This window comes from Mauremys reevesii, linkage group 4, assembly GCF_016161935.1.
Source record: "Mauremys reevesii isolate NIE-2019 linkage group 4, ASM1616193v1, whole genome shotgun sequence".
In the NCBI taxonomy this organism is placed as follows: domain Eukaryota; kingdom Metazoa; phylum Chordata; order Testudines; family Geoemydidae; genus Mauremys; species Mauremys reevesii.
The window spans coordinates 33,722,127-33,737,788 of record NC_052626.1 but is presented as its reverse complement, the minus strand read 5'-3'; the positions used below and the strand labels follow the sequence as shown (position 1 = coordinate 33,737,788).

General features: G+C 43.0%; 1 protein-coding gene across 6 annotated transcripts in view; it reads right to left on the bottom strand.

Moving 5' to 3' along the window:
* The window catches only part of KCNK10 (potassium two pore domain channel subfamily K member 10), a 120,773-nt gene that overhangs the window by 4,446 nt on the left and 100,665 nt on the right, over window positions 1–15,662 (bottom strand). For all 6 annotated transcript variants that reach the window (XM_039538354.1, XM_039538353.1, XM_039538351.1 and 3 more), the window contains one exon: window positions 2,718–2,904. In XM_039538354.1, coding sequence (XP_039394288.1) covers window positions 2,718–2,904 — 187 coding nt within the window. The remainder of the gene's footprint in view (window positions 1–2,717; window positions 2,905–15,662) is intronic.

Here is a 15,662-nt window from a genome sequence, read left to right as displayed (position 1 = left end):
TTTTCTTTGCATTAAATAATATTGTGGAGAAAGGTATTAGATCCCCAGTTTTAACACTTGTTTAAGGGCACAAACAACTTTTCAAAGACTAAGCCTAATACAGGTAGAGAATATCATTTTCTGATATACCACACACTATATTTAAAACACTGATAGACCAGTAAAAGCACCCCCTGTAGAATATACATTATGGAAAATATTTTGATCTGAAGCACATTTCACTAAATTCTACACATGAGCCCAACCTGAAACATATTTGAATCAGGATCCCAACTTCCATAAAGCTGGGGCCTGTTTGGATCTGCGGATTTGACCTGGTCCAGTCTAGAAAGAGGGACCCTTCTGACTATTTAGGTCCGTCTAGATCCAGAGTTTGGATTTGGGCTCTTCGCTTGTTCTATTTTCTGTTTTATCTTAAACAGTTTCAATCCAGATAAAGAATCTAATTTTCCTATTTTACATTTTGGCCAATAATTAGCATATTTCATTTTATTTAAGGAAGATGCCCTCCAGTGTTACACGGTTATATGTTTATAGCCACAGACAGAACACAGGATTTTTCCCCACTGACAACCCATGCTACAATTGAATGTTTTTCCCCTGAGCTTTTACAGGCTGTTTGCAATCTGATACATTCTAATGAGCCCTTAAAATGAGTTTTACCCAGCCTGAGCATGAGTGTACTTTCAATGATTGAACACTCCCTTGAAAGCCCAGGCATTCAGGTGCTGGCAAAAACCCAAATATTGTTTTTTATTCTAATCTTTCTTCATACACACTGTGAATCACTTTGCCTTTCCAGTCCTCCACCACGTGAACCAGCGGGAGGTTGGGGGCTGTCATTGCTACAGTATAATGAGGCCACTCTGGTCACACATGTCTCAGTGGAAGCTTTCTATAAAGTGGATTGCCATGGTCTGTCACATTGAATAGCCAGGCAATGGATGGAGTGCCACACTATCTTTCCCAGACTATCAGATTTACCACTGTGTCCAGCAACAGCAAACCCTTTTTCCAATTTACAGAGACACTGGGCCAAATTCTCAGATGGCATAAATCAGTGCAGTTCCCTTGTTATAACTTTACCTCAAAGGAGTGTATCTTTATCCTCACTTTACTGATAAGGAAACCGAGGAAGGGAGAAATTAAAGAGTCTTCCTCATGGTCTCACAGGAAATCTGTGGCAGAACCAGAAATAAACCACAAATCTGCTTCCCGCTCCAACGCTCCTATCATGAGATTATCCTTGAGGCTCGTGGGTTACATTCCATTTGGTTCTAGTAAAACATCAGCTGTGGGCTGCTGAATGATTTTGAATTTTATTCTTCTGGCCAGTTTAGCTGTCAGATTTGTTGTTGTTGTTGTTGTTGTTGTTAGATTTAAAGATCTAATATTTTAGGATTAAATTTAAAAAAAAACAGTGAGGAAGGGAAACTTCCACAGACCCAGGAAAAATATTGTGAAACACCCAAATGTCTTTGGTTACCTTCTTATGATACCACAAAAACCCAACCATCAGTGGATTCTTCTATCCAATATTCTTCACATTCAAATAGTTAAAGATGGACCAAAGTCAAAAAAATTCAGATCTGGATCTGAATTTTCCCATAGTTCAGGTGTATTCAGATCTGGGGTTTGATTCAGGCCCATCTGCACAGATAACTCATGTCTTCCCTACCAAAATAAGAAAGGGAGGGTGAGGGGACTGTTTATAAAAGAACAACTTTTAGCAAGCAAACTGGTCACCAATTGGTTGAATTTGAACTGTTTTAACCACTCAGATTTCATTGGTGTAATGGGAGATAACAGGACAATTGCATAGTACATCTCTTTGCAACACAGGGATCCATACGCGTCTCAACACATTTGTTATAGCCAGTAAACATTAATGGAAATGGAGCTCACATACCAGTGGGAGAACAGATGCCTCTCGGTTTCTAACCACCTTTTCCTCAGCAAAGCTTCTGTGACCACCAATCCCAGGACAGCCCCTTTGCTGGTAATTGATGGGGATGAATATTTATGGTACCTGTTTAGGACTGCACTCATCCCAGAAAATACACCATATCCACATAACACTCAAATGCACATCCCTTAGTCCCATTTCACTTCTAATGTCAGTTTTCCTTAATGGGATGGCCGCAGTATCAACATTTTTATTGAGGTTAGAGAGTAAAATCCTGCGAGCTGTCTCCTAGAAAGCTGCAGCTCATGCCATGGACGCTGTGCTCCTGTTACAGCATCTAGCAGCTCAACTGCACAGCTCACACATGGCCATCCAATGGGAAAGTCTCATCAGTGCATCCCCTGAGCTACTTGCTTCACCTATTAAAGCCTTTATCAGTATGATGCAAAAGACACTAATACAATTCAGATGTCTTGAATTCAATAGGAAATTAATTTCACTCATGCACAATTCATAGCATGATAAAGGACAGTAAGAGTTTCCAAGAGGAAGATACTCATTTTGCTTACACTGCTCAGAGCTTGTGCTCGTCAGATGGCTAGACACCTGGATTTTAAATTAGCTTGTACTGCTATGTGTTATTTGTCAGTTGCACAGTGACACAGATGAAGACATTCAGAATCATTTTCAGTGGAATTCAATGTGTTTTTTAAAAGCCTGCTATGCACCTTAGAAAAATGCGTTGGAGCCAAGGCACTTCTACCTGATGCCACTAGACTGAGGGTGACATTTCAATGCTCTGATTACTTACCTGCTACAAAATCGCCAAAGCCAACCGTGGTCAGAGTGATGACCACAAAGTAAATGGACTCCAAGGCTGTCCATCCTTCAATCTGTTTGAAAATGACTGCAGGGATGGTCACAAAGACAATGCACCCTGCCAGGATGAAGAGGATAGTGGAGATTACCCGGATCTTTGTCTGACTCACTTGTTTTTTCTAGAAAAGGGAACAACAAGAGAGAACACATTTTTGATAGATTATTCATGCTTTTCCCCCAGTTGTTGAATTTAACATACATTGCAGGACTGGTCGTGTAAATAAGCCCTTAAAAACAATCCTTGTTGTGCCTGGTCCCAAAGCACTGCTGCTCCTGCTGGTGCTGGTACTTCTGCCTTTTTTGATCTATATTAGGCTGACCCTCTCCACAACACCTACCCTTTGTGCTGGGCTCCAGTGCCATGCTGCTCCCTATTTCCCAGTCAGTGGCATGTGTGCTAACCAACATGAAGCTTGGAGTGCTCCACATCCCAGAGCAAATGAGATTGTGACTTGGAGTAGCTAAGGATCCATTGCAGGTTCAGAAAAATTAATGGGGAATACATACATACATGCGTGCGCACACACATACAAAATACCCAGTATTGTCAATCCCAAGCAGTCAGAAATCATGAGTCAGGAGTAAAAAAAAATCATAAAATTGGCTTAAAAATCACAAACATTTTAAATAATAATACTTGTGGGGGGGTCTTTTTATTTGATTTATGAGCCTTTAGAGTGCACTCTTCCAGCTTTTCACAACAACCACGAGGGCTAGAAACTCACTATTTTTTTAAATGAAGGCTGGAATTCTCATGTAATCCCCTGACTCCAAGAGATGTGGCTCCAAGTAAAACACTAGATATCGTGAGACTGGAGATAACATTGTGAGAGCTGGCAACACTGCATGGGGATCTGTGTAAGACTATGCTGTTGAGCCTTTAAGCAGGGAGAGAAAAAAGATTCTAGCTGCTGTAAATTAAATACCTACATCAGTGATGTAATATTATTTTTTTTCAACCCTGGTTGATACAGCTGAGGTCACTAGGTCAAGATTCTGATTTCAGTTATCTCAACAGTCAACAGTTAACTCTGTTGACTTCAGTGCAATTGTTCCAAATTCACTATGCTATAAATGAACTCAGAATTTGGTACAACAGCCCAAGAAATCTGGGAACTACTGGTCTATTGTAGGTTATTTTAAACTCCAATTTAAATTTTATATGTTTCTCCTGTAGAGGGAATGTGGAGGTTAAGATGTATATTACATGTTTTCAAATTAGTTCTCCAAACTATGTGCCTTTACCCAGAACTGAGATCTCATTTCAGATTAGATCATCTAGAAAGGAAATAAGGTTTCAGAAATTGTCTTTATAATATCCCTAGAGGCTATGGACTAAACTGGACAGTTACCAGTCTAACCAGCCAGTGCACAGTGCTATTGCTCTTCTCAGAAGGAGTAGAAACTGCATTTCCTTGGAGCCTGCAAAGTTGAATTGTGAAAGGTTGCTTGAATACGAGACACAGCAGACAACACCCAGATAGTAGCCTAAATACATTGTCTTATAAATGCCATTTAAAAACAGATATTGTACGCTATTCTTCCCCTCACTTATTTTTCTGAACACTTGTGTTTACCCTTTGTCTATTTTCAGAGAGCTAACAGAAAAAGATTACAGTAAACATGACTAATCCAATGCAAGGCCTGAAAAAAAAATCACTACTCAAGTACCAAGCAGATAAACAACGCTAGAGTATTCAAACTTACTCTCTATTTTTTTCCTTTGGGGAATTATTTTGCTTTAGGGAGCTTTCTGAAAACATTACAATCCGATATAACTTCATTAGGAATTGTTTCTCACTGAGATAAACCCAGAACTGCAGGATTCCACTTTCTACTATTTTGTATGATGTGTAGCTGATATGGCTAGGGCTAGAAGTGAGGACATCTAAAAATTAACTGGTGAAATGGGTTTGGCACTAGCCTTTCAACCTGGAAGACCTGGATTCAAACTTGCCCCATGCAAAAGACCTTGAAGATTTATTTCCCAGCTTGGTGATTGCAAGTTGGGCAAGTCACTTCAACGTTCTGTGCCTGCGTTTCCCCAGATGTAAAAAGGGAATAACAGCACTTCACCACCTCACATTGAAGGTTCTGAGGCTTGAGCAATGTTTGTAAAGTACTGGGAAATCCTTGGCTAAAAAGTGCTTTAGACCAGCTATGTAATATTAGTAAAGTAAACTTAAGTATGGTGCTTCTTTCCCTAGTCCCCATATGTCCACATCAGCATGCATTTCAGTGTGAGTGCCAACGCAGTCTCTGCTTATGATAGGACAATAACTGGAAGATGCTGGGTGTTACAGATCAGGACCAGGAAACACTTGGGACATCTGCTTGTTCAAGCCAGCGTTATAAGTCCCTCGATTTCATGGACAATAAACACAGCCAAAGGTTTTTAAGAGAAACGAAAAATGACCATTCGCTTATATGAAGGTAATGCGCACCACACAACTGGATGGAGAGCCATCAGGCCTGATTCACTACTACCCTGCACCACCATTTACACCAGGGCAAAGCAAGGGTGAAATGCCACCGGACCAGAATAGTAGTATTGGACATTCACTGTGCATTAGCATAAATGATTATACAAGGACAATGATGATTCAGGCCCATCATTTTTAGAGCTAGTGACAATGGCACAAAAGCAAATCCCGCCCCCCTCGCCCCCATTACATTATTTGCTGAACAATAATATGTGGAATCCACTATACAAGTAGATTGGCAGACTCAATTTTTTTTCACAGTATGGACTAACATCCTAGTCAAAAGCTTGTCTCATGGTGTGACACAGAGCCAGACTGGATTACACGACTAGCAAGCTAAATGACGCAAATTCAACCTTTAAAGACATATTAGAAAAGTATATAAATAATTAAGGCCATTCCTTAGAATTAGAAGAAGATAGTGATTGTATTTGTCTGTGTTTACCTATATCAGGGGTTCTCAAACTGCAGGTCGGGACCCCTCAGAGGGTCATGAGGTTATTACATGGGGGGTCGCGAGCTGTCAGCCTCCACCCCAAACCCTGCTTTGCATCCAGCATTTATAATGGTGTTAAATATATAAAAAAGGTGTTTTTAATTTATAAGGGGGGGAGGTCACACTCAGAGGCTTGCTATGTGAAAGGGGTGACCAGTACAAAAGTTTTAGAACCACTGACCTATATCTTGTTAGAGGTTAACAATGTAACCAGACATTCCTGTCTATTATAGATCAAAAGGGGATATTCACATTTAGATGAAACTTGGGTGTAATATCATTGTATATATTTCTCTTTTAAGTTTATAGCAAACTATCTATGAACTGTTCAATGGATAATTACCTTATGCTGATGAATGCAACTAGTTACCTATGTATACATAGGAAATAGGAAGTTTAATTTCAAAGCCACAATGCTTCACCCAAGGAATACCTCCTGTCCAAAGGCTATTGACAGCCTACCAGAGATCAATAAAAGAACTCTAGGGCCCTGATCCTGTTATCTCAGATCTGCTTAAGCTTGGTCAGGGAACACTTGAGTTGCAAGACCAAGGTCTTCAGCTCCACTCTGGATTACCCTGCTAACTCTCATGGAATAATTTGAATAAACACTGTATATGGACTGCCTATTTGGATTATAACCTGATGAACTGATTCTGGAAAGAACTTTTTGCAATTCAGCAGCTCACCATCTCTACTATGAAACTGACCTAAGAACTTTATTCATACCTATATGTATAATGACCTTTTAACTACAATACTCTCTCTTTGCTTTTTAATCATTTTTTAGTTTAGTTAATAGAATTGGTTGTGCATGTATTTGTGTGAGATCTGAAATATTCAATGACCTGGCAGGTAATGTGTCTGATCACCTTGGGATTGGTAGAACTTTATGATGAACAAGATTTTCAGTAATCCTCATATTTGCCTTGGCTGTCTGGGTGGGAGCTCAAGGCTGAATTGCTTTAAGGGAGCTGTGTTTTTGGCTTGTGGGTAACCAGTAAGGTGTTGTAGAAGCTGTTTTGTTGCTGGTTTGGTGAATCTAATTATTAGAAGAACCACCAGTTAAGGGGATCATCTGCCCCATTCTTTGCAGTTTGCCCTGATTGAGCAATCTCAATGTGGCCCCCCACCAGGCACCAACGGTCACACATAGATACCTCCCTACTCATTCACAGTTGTGTGCACCCATGTCCTGTCCCTTTTGCAACTGCATGGGCAACCTCCTTTTCCATTCATGATGGCACAGCATCCCTGTGACAACTTCAACAACAGTTTACATTGGAAAGAACTGCATATTTTTTCTGGTCTTTTAATGCAGTGTAGCAACAAAAGCAACAAGGGAAAGCCAGCACCATATGACCACCCAGCTTGCCCTGGGCCACCAGCAAATGCTCTGCAGACCAGATCTTGAAAACCACCAAAGTAGACCAGAACTGGAGCCTTCAGTCTGACTGTCACTGGCTGGCTGGCCGGGCTCAGCCTCGCCCCCAGCTAATGGTGATACAGCAGCTTACTGATAATTAGTTACTCCAGCTGCAGGGAGTCAGGAAGGATGACTTAAACAGAGCTGGGAATTCATTCTGAGGGGAGAGACTGCAAAGGAGGGTCCAGCAGTTTGGGGCTGGCTGTAGTCAGAGAGCTGAGCCCTGGGAGTAGAGCTAACTCCTATGGTGAGCCCCTAGAACACGGGGCAAGCATCCAGGAAGACAGTCCTGAGGCTGGCATTCTGCAAGGGAAACAGGGAATAGAAGAGACCCAGAGGGAGCAGGGCAGGCTCCGGAGGGTGATGCCTGAGATACGGATCCTCCTGCTCCTTGTAGGAGGTCCCTGCCAGAATCCTGGGGGAAGGAAGTCAGTAAGGGAATCCTGCTGGGGAGAACGAACATAAGAGAAGCTCTGCAGGGGGCACGAAGAAGACTTCAGGGGAGCCTGATTGAGGCATGAGAATTATTAGTCTGAGCATTTGTCATGGACTTTCAGTTTGACCTTTTGTTACCCCAGAAGGCATTTGAACTTGTATGTGACTTGGCTTGGATTTCTGCAATGCTGCCTCCAGGCACGAGGGGGCACTATTCATGGTGAATGTGCACATTGCATGGGATTGGGTACTTGAGGTGGGGCTTCGGCCCACTGAAGGGAAAAGCCACCATGTTAGTTCTGTAAAACTATGCAACCAAGAGGAAACTGAAATAAAGAGGGAAGAGACGGGGTCGTCTCCCCACCCAGAGGCCTGGGAACAGCAATACAAAGCCATTACTGGAGTCAGGCTAAACAGAAATCCAGCCTAAAGAAAAGACAACCCCACAAGGCGAGGGGCATAAAGGTACTTCTTCAACTGATAACATCACATACACACACTCATGTGGCTGCAAGAGGATCAGAAATGGGCTCTCATTGTTCCTTTACTGAAGACTGTGGGGAAAAAAGATTGTTGCAGTCAGTTGTAATTTGAAAGACTAACAAGGCGCTGGTCTGGATGAAGGAGTCCCATAACTCTGAAGGGTTTGCGTGTGAGTGTATTCTGGGCAGCTGCTCTTGAAGAGACCACGAGACAACTTTACAGTGACTTACTGACTGTGAAAGCCCAGTGCTACGGATGACCTCTGATTATTGACTTCCAAGGGAGTACAGGCTGTTCTGAACTACGACATGCCAAAGACTGTTGGGGATTTGGTTCACCACTCGAGCTACACAGGACTCTGGGGAACACCACTTTTGGGCTCTTTGTACTTCAGTGACAAGAATACAAAGATCGCCGGGGGTCTTGTAGACTTCCTTGTGACAGCAAGGCAGGAAGTACCCACTTGGCTGCAGGACATGATCAAGAGTTAGTTTTTATCGAGCCTGCCTTTGAGTACAGGTCAGCTCAGGGGGAGAAAGATAGGTCATGGTGGCTGGCCCTCTGAGATGTCAGTCACCCCACCTCCCAGTGACAGGTTCTGCTGAGGAGAGTAAGACAACCCAGATCCACCTGTGGATGGCTAACTGGATAGTAGTTATTAGTTAAGGAATATCTGGGCCTAATCAAGAGTTATGAGTGCTCAGGAAGGAGCCAGAAAAGAGAGAGGAAGCTCCTAGGGAGTGAGCACTTCAGGAAAGCTGGGTAGGAAGCTACTCCTGCTGGAGTCTCTCTGGTGAGCAAAGGCTCTCAAGGTGAGGAACAGCTCCCAGAACACAGAGAGAAAAAGCTCCAGAGGAGACAAAGTACAAAGATCTCCAGGCAGGGAGACCTGGGAGATACCCTGAGTCAGCAGGGGAGAGACTGCTGAGCTCCAAGCAATGGAGAAGCCTGGGGACCTGTGGCAGAAGGAAAAACCTTGTGTAAATAGATTAGACCCCTGAAGGGGCATAGTTCACTGTATGTAAGTCTCATTGAATTTATTGAGAGACCAGCTGGGAAAACCAAGGCAGAGACATAGCTGCAGTTCCATATCAAGCCAACAAGAGGCACTCCAGTGTTGAGTGCCAGTTAATTACACTGCCATTAAGAGAAGTGTAAGCATTATATTTTATATAGGAATTAGTTATAGGGCTGAACCAAACTTCTTTGAACTTTGCAGGTATTTAGAAATCAGAATATGGATTTATATTTTGCAAATGGCCTCTATCTTTATAAAGAGCCAATGATCTAACACTCCGAAATGTTGGGGTTTGCAAAATGTGGATCTAGATTGAAATTTTTCATCTTCAGCCCATCTCTACCTATAATTACGTGCATCAAATATATAGTATCAAATTCACTGAACATTTGGAATGCTACAAAACTGCAGTAACTCTACACCAAAAATGATTGATAGTTTGCATTCTTCTCACGAGTAACCTTCTTGGCACTGTCATTTTCCTACAAGGAACTCCACTGCAGTCTGTGCTGCTCTGATTCTTGGGGCTAATGGACCACAGCTTTTACATCAAGCTACAGTTAGGTGAGTCACAGACTAAACCACTACAACACTGTACATCATGTTGGATTATGGCTGAAAAAACAAGACACATACACATTAGTGGAAAAGCCTCAAAAAGTTCAGACTTCAGGTTAGAGTCATACAAATACCCAAAAGTTCTGATTTTTTTTTAACTTACAGAATCTGCCAAATTGGGTGGGAAATCTCACAAGAGAGATCCTCTGAAGTTCTCCAGAAACTCTTGCTTATGCTCAGGGATACAGCTGTGCAAAAAACTGATTGTTTCTGTTTGCTGGCTAAACCAAAACAAATGTTACAGATCAAACTGAAACAAAAATTTGTTTCAGGTCAAACAAAACATTTTGTTTCAATGTTGGACATGTCTAACCACTTTTTTATTAAAAGTAAAGAAAACGTGGAAAGGCTATGCAAAAAACTGTGAAGGGGTGTTGCCGCCCCCATCCTCTAGCTAAAAGCACTCACCTGGGATGTATGAGATCTAGGTTTCAGCCCCCCACTCTGCCAGATTTGGCATATGGATCTGAACTTTCATTTCTTGAGTGTAGGTGCGTGCCCTAACCATAGGGCTATAGAACATTGCAGGGCAGGGGGCAGGGGCGGCTCTAGACATTTCGCCACCCCAAGCACGGCAGCATACCTCAGGGGGCGCTCTGCCGGTCACCAGTCCAGTGGCTCCGGTGGACCTCCCGCAGGCGTGCCTGCGGAGAGTCCACTGGTCCCACGGCTTCAGTGGACCTCCCGCAGGCACCACCGGAGCCGCCTGCCACCCTCCCGGCGACCGGCAGAGCGCTCCCCACGGCATGCCGCCCCAAGCACGCGCTTGGCGTGCTGCAGCCTGGAGCCGCCCCTGGCAGGGGGAGAGCCTCCATCTCTCCAGTTGAAGTTATTCCACTGTGTACATTTAAGTATTCATTGGGCCAGAGAGAGAGACTAACTCACTCAAGAATATCCTATAGCCCAATGGTTAGTTCCCTCACCTACAATAGAGGAGACACACATTCAAGTTCCTACCCTAACTCAGATGGCATGGGTAGCTGAACTTGGGTGTGTACTCTGATTACTGGGCTATTATGTAAGAGTAGCACCACCTCCTCCTCAGTTTTGTGAGTGGAACCTAAGTCCTCTTTTAAATCTAGACACTCTCAAAAAAATATTGACTGAAACTATTTGGCAAATTCGTGAATAGTTTGTGGACCCAAAACTTTTTTTTTGGCAAATACATTTTTTGTCCAAAAAAAAATTCACTCAGCTCTACACAGCCCAGAAGTTCCCTGGAAACAATTGTCTTCGTGCTCTGTCAGCACTTCTGCATCCAGTCCCAACCAGCACCAGTAGGTGTGAGAAGGTGAAAAACAGTAACATCTAATTTCAATTTAGGTTTGTTGCAACTTTTGAGTGAAGGGTCAGGTAGATTCTTAGTCTATAAAAACTATGTAACAGACTAGCAATGTTTTCCTGAAACACCTGGTCCTGGTAACAGGCGTTGAACCTGCTGGGTAAAGGTTAAGCAGCTTCTACTGACTCACTAATGCAGCTGGCTTATTACCTTAGTGTGGCATAGTGGACATGTCACTTCACTTCTCTGTGCTTCAGCCTCCCCATCTGTAAAAATGGGGGTCATGAAGAAAAGTGCTGTAAGAGGTAGGTATAATAAAATGAGGGGAGTGGCTCTCTAGAGAACAGATCTAGGGTAGGGGCTGAGCAGTCCTGTGGGACTGGAGGAACCCTAAAAGTAGCAAACCTTGGGGAGAAAGCTTGTGTTAAACATTATATTGTGTTGTTAATAAAGCCAGAAGAGAGTGAGGGCTTTTTCACTCTGCCCAGTGTTTGGGCCTTGTTACAGAAGGCTAGGAAAGGTATCTGTTCAAGAATGGTTTACCAAGCATTCAAACATACACCGTTGTTTTTATGCCTGTTACTTTGTGTGTGACATACTGTAGTGTAGCAACTTGTGAAACATTGAGTGTAGCTTAATGCAACTCAACTGCATACTGTGTAAACAGCTGTTCTGGCTGTTGGAATAGCTTCCCATCATGGGTGGAAACACCAAAAAAAAAGAGTGTAGTGACCATTCTACCCACTGGCACACATTTCTTTAACCCTCAGAATAGGATGGGGAGATGGGGACACCAATGTGGCAGAATCACGAGAATTAAAGAAGTAACATCACATGCATGACATCACTGAACACAGTGAAAGTAAGAACAGTAAGTGCTTAATGAAAGCCTGCACCAAAAAAAAGCATTCATTTACAGATCAATGATGGGAATTACATCACACATTGAGGGTGTCTGCTAGTCACCCCAGGAACAAGAAGGCATTTCCCCCAGTCCCTCCTTCTGCACAGCATTGCACAAGTGCCCAGATGCATTATAGAAAGTTTTCACCAGGAAACATCAGGTATTGCAGGGTAACAGATTTGACAGACCAATGATATGATGACAAATCTTAGGTTCCTGTAATATGTGAACTGATACCCTCATGCAAGATGCTCTGAAGGTCTTCAGTGGTTTTCTTAACTGAAATGATGTGCACAGAGGATTCTAACAAGTGGAAGAACTTTTCCCTATAAACACTCTTTGCAAGCTAGACCCTAACAGCAGGAGGCACATAGCTGATCTACTGCAGATGGCTTCAGTAGAGCTGTTTAACCTATTTTCCAGCATGGTATTTCATTTCCCAGCACGGTGTGGTAGTGAAACTGTCAAAGGAGTCCAACTGCAAAAGGAGATCCCTTTACTTTCAGTTTTAAATAAAGAGGATTAATATTTTCTTTGTTGTTTTCCCAATAAATCCACCAAACATTTGAGGAAGCAGCTAAGTGTTTGTGAGACACTCAAATAATAAATTAATGTCTGCTAATGAGAAAGATTGCAACTTGAATTCAAAACGAACTAATCTGAGAGAGATGGAAGGAAGAAAATGACGAGAGAGAACAGGAGATATTTCTAGGATGCAAGTTCTTAAAGGAGTCTCTTGCTGGGATCACATTACATTGATACCTACACTGGCTTCTTGTGTCAATTTCCATGAGCAAATAAAAGTACTGATTTTTACTTTAAATGAGCTGAGCGCTGGTTATGTTAGAGATCACCTTTCTCCTCATGTGATATTATTGCAGTTGAGACACTCAAATTAACAACCTACTGCCACTCTCGTATAATCTCAGGAAGGCCGGAAACAGTGCGTTCTCACTAAGGGGACTTCACTCCTTATGTACCATCTCCACCAATCTTTGCTGCATTGCCTTTCTCTGTATTTCTCTCTTGATTTTCCATGGCTTTAAAGTTCAGTGGAAAGGGAATACGTAAAAAATGGCATGTTCTCACTCAACTGATCTGAGGCCCCCTGTGTATTCGGAGTCTTGTCTGCTGACTTTAGGGACTGAAATATCTTTTTATTATTTTTAACTCCTAGGTCCTACAGAGCAACTATTACAAAAACATTATTGTTGATGATGAAAGGACCCAAGTGGGTTTTCAGTCTCCAGACTGGGGCTGCAGGGCTGGCACTTAGAAGGAACTCATATTCCTTTGCAAACTGATCAGATATGATCCAGAAATCACCAAGAGACAGTCAATAGAGGAGCAAATGGTGCCATTTTTACAGTCACTTTTCAGATAATATTACACTTTAAAGTATACAGAATGATACCCACTATTCCAAGACTTTGTAGTGCAATCTCTAGTTTTACATAAAATCCCTGTCAGTATTCAGTATTGACATTTTTGTCTCCATTATCACTCTGAGTTCATACAGTGTAACTACTACTACATATCACTCTTAGATTTGTTGTTTCTTTTCCAATTTCCAGGTAGATGTTCTGCAAATTTTTAACCATGCTGTTTATCTTCTTTCCCTAGGCGTGTGATTTCACATTGATTTGTCCTGAATAGCATATTACTGCAAGCAGCTCACCATCTTGCTATCCCCAGGGCGCTTTGGAATTAGGATCATTCCTCTGTGATATACTCATCCTTCTGGACTGCTCCTTTTGTCCACTTTACCCACCCTTGACTTCATGCCCTTTTAGGCTGCCTCCCATTTTCATGGGACAGCCTCCCTCTCCCTGCTCCAATGAAAATTTAAGTATTTCATACAAAGTGGAACATTTTCAGCAGGAGAGAGTGAGAATACCCTCTAGCCCTGCGGTTAGGGCACTCACCTGGGAAGTGAGAGTGACCCCTGGGTTCAAGTCACTGGTCTAAATCAGGCAGAGTGGGGATTTGAAGCTGGGTCTCCTACATCCTGGGTGAGCACTCTAACCACTGGCCTTTAGGCTGTACAGGAGTTGGGGGGGTCCTTCTTTTTTATGAGAAAAGACTGATCTGCGTTAGGTATCGAATGCCAGGAGAGGGTTCACAGCTGTGAATCCCAAGTGCAGGGAGGCACTTCCCTTTGCCTGAGAGTTCGGTGCCTAGCTCCCTGAGAGGAATTTCCTGTTTGGCATTTCCTACTGTCTAATTTAGGCAGTTCCTGGCTTTTGTGAATGCCGTTCTTAGGAGCCTAACCCTCTCCGCACATTACACAGGGAGCTTGGGCACTTAACTTGGGGCTGTAGATTCCACTAGGTGGCAGGGTGTCTAAGTACATTTGTGGATCTAGCCCTTAACCTCACGGGCCCAGAGCCACACAGGGACTTAGGCACTGCAACACTCAGCAGGGCTTAAATGACACCTACACAATGCCACCGCATTCAATGAGTTTGCACATTGGGAATAATAGGAACTTAATAAACAATTCTGCTAATAATGTGCAAGCAGGGGTAGCATCTAGTTCATGCTTTCTCAGCTATGTTAGTGCAGCAGGGAGAACAGGAGTAAAAAGCCATAGAAATTCATATTTGTTATGCAAGTCAGCAGATATTCTCCTGAACACACTGTGGTGAGTAGATCTGAGTAAGAAGGTGCTATTTGTTCATAGCTACTTTTTCCAGTAAACCTGCACTTTAATCCTTCAGTTGTTTGATTATGTCTGTCCAAAACAGCATGTGCAATCAGCACCTCGGGGCATGGACCTTTTCTAACACAGTGCTGGTACACTGCCATACAAGCCTAATGCATTATCTGAGGAATAATAATGGCCCCAAATCTCTGTTCTAGCTGAGCTGAGTGTGGAACAGGAATAGTGAGGGAGCGGGGCAAAAGTGTCTTTATTTCACCTTTGCACTTTCCAGAATCTGGGGCAGGCAAGAGGCTGGTTCATGGCACAAACTTAAGCAGCCTCAAGGATGACGCAACAGCTGGAATGCATTACTCATGCCTTCTCCTTCTGGAATACCCCTCCTTCCACCAGCTAGCCCCCTTCACGCCCCCTAAACCAGGGTCTGTGAGGGGTGGCATAGGGCTGGCCTACCGCAGAATACCATAAAAGCAACAAAGAATCCCGTGGCACCTTATAGACTAACAAACATTTTGCAGCATGAGCTTGATGCAAGTGGTGGAAATTTCCAGGGGCAGGTTTATATATGCAAGCAAGAAGCAAGCTAGAGATAATGAGGTTAGTTCAATCAGGGAGGATGAGGCCCTGTTCTAGCAGTTGAGGTGTGAAAACCAAGGGAGGAGAAACTGGTTCTGTAATAGTCTTTGTTTAATCCTGAGCTGATGGTGTCAAATTTGCAGATGAACTGGAGCTCAGCAGTTTCTCTTTGAAGTCTGGTCCTGAAGTTTTTGCTGCAGGATGGCCACCTTAAGATCTGCTATTGTGACAGGTTTTTGAATATTGCCATTCCTAATATCTGATTTGTGTCCATTTATCCTTTCCTTAGATACTGTCCAGTTTGGCCGATGTACATAGCAGAGGGGCATTGCTGGCATATGATGGCATATATTACATTGGTGGACGTGCAGGTGAATTAACCGGTGATGGTGTGGCTGATCTGGTTAGGTCCTGTGATGGTGTTGCTGGTGTAGATATGTGGGCAGAGTTGGCATCGAGGTTTGTTGCATGGGTTGGTTCCTGAGCTAGAGTTA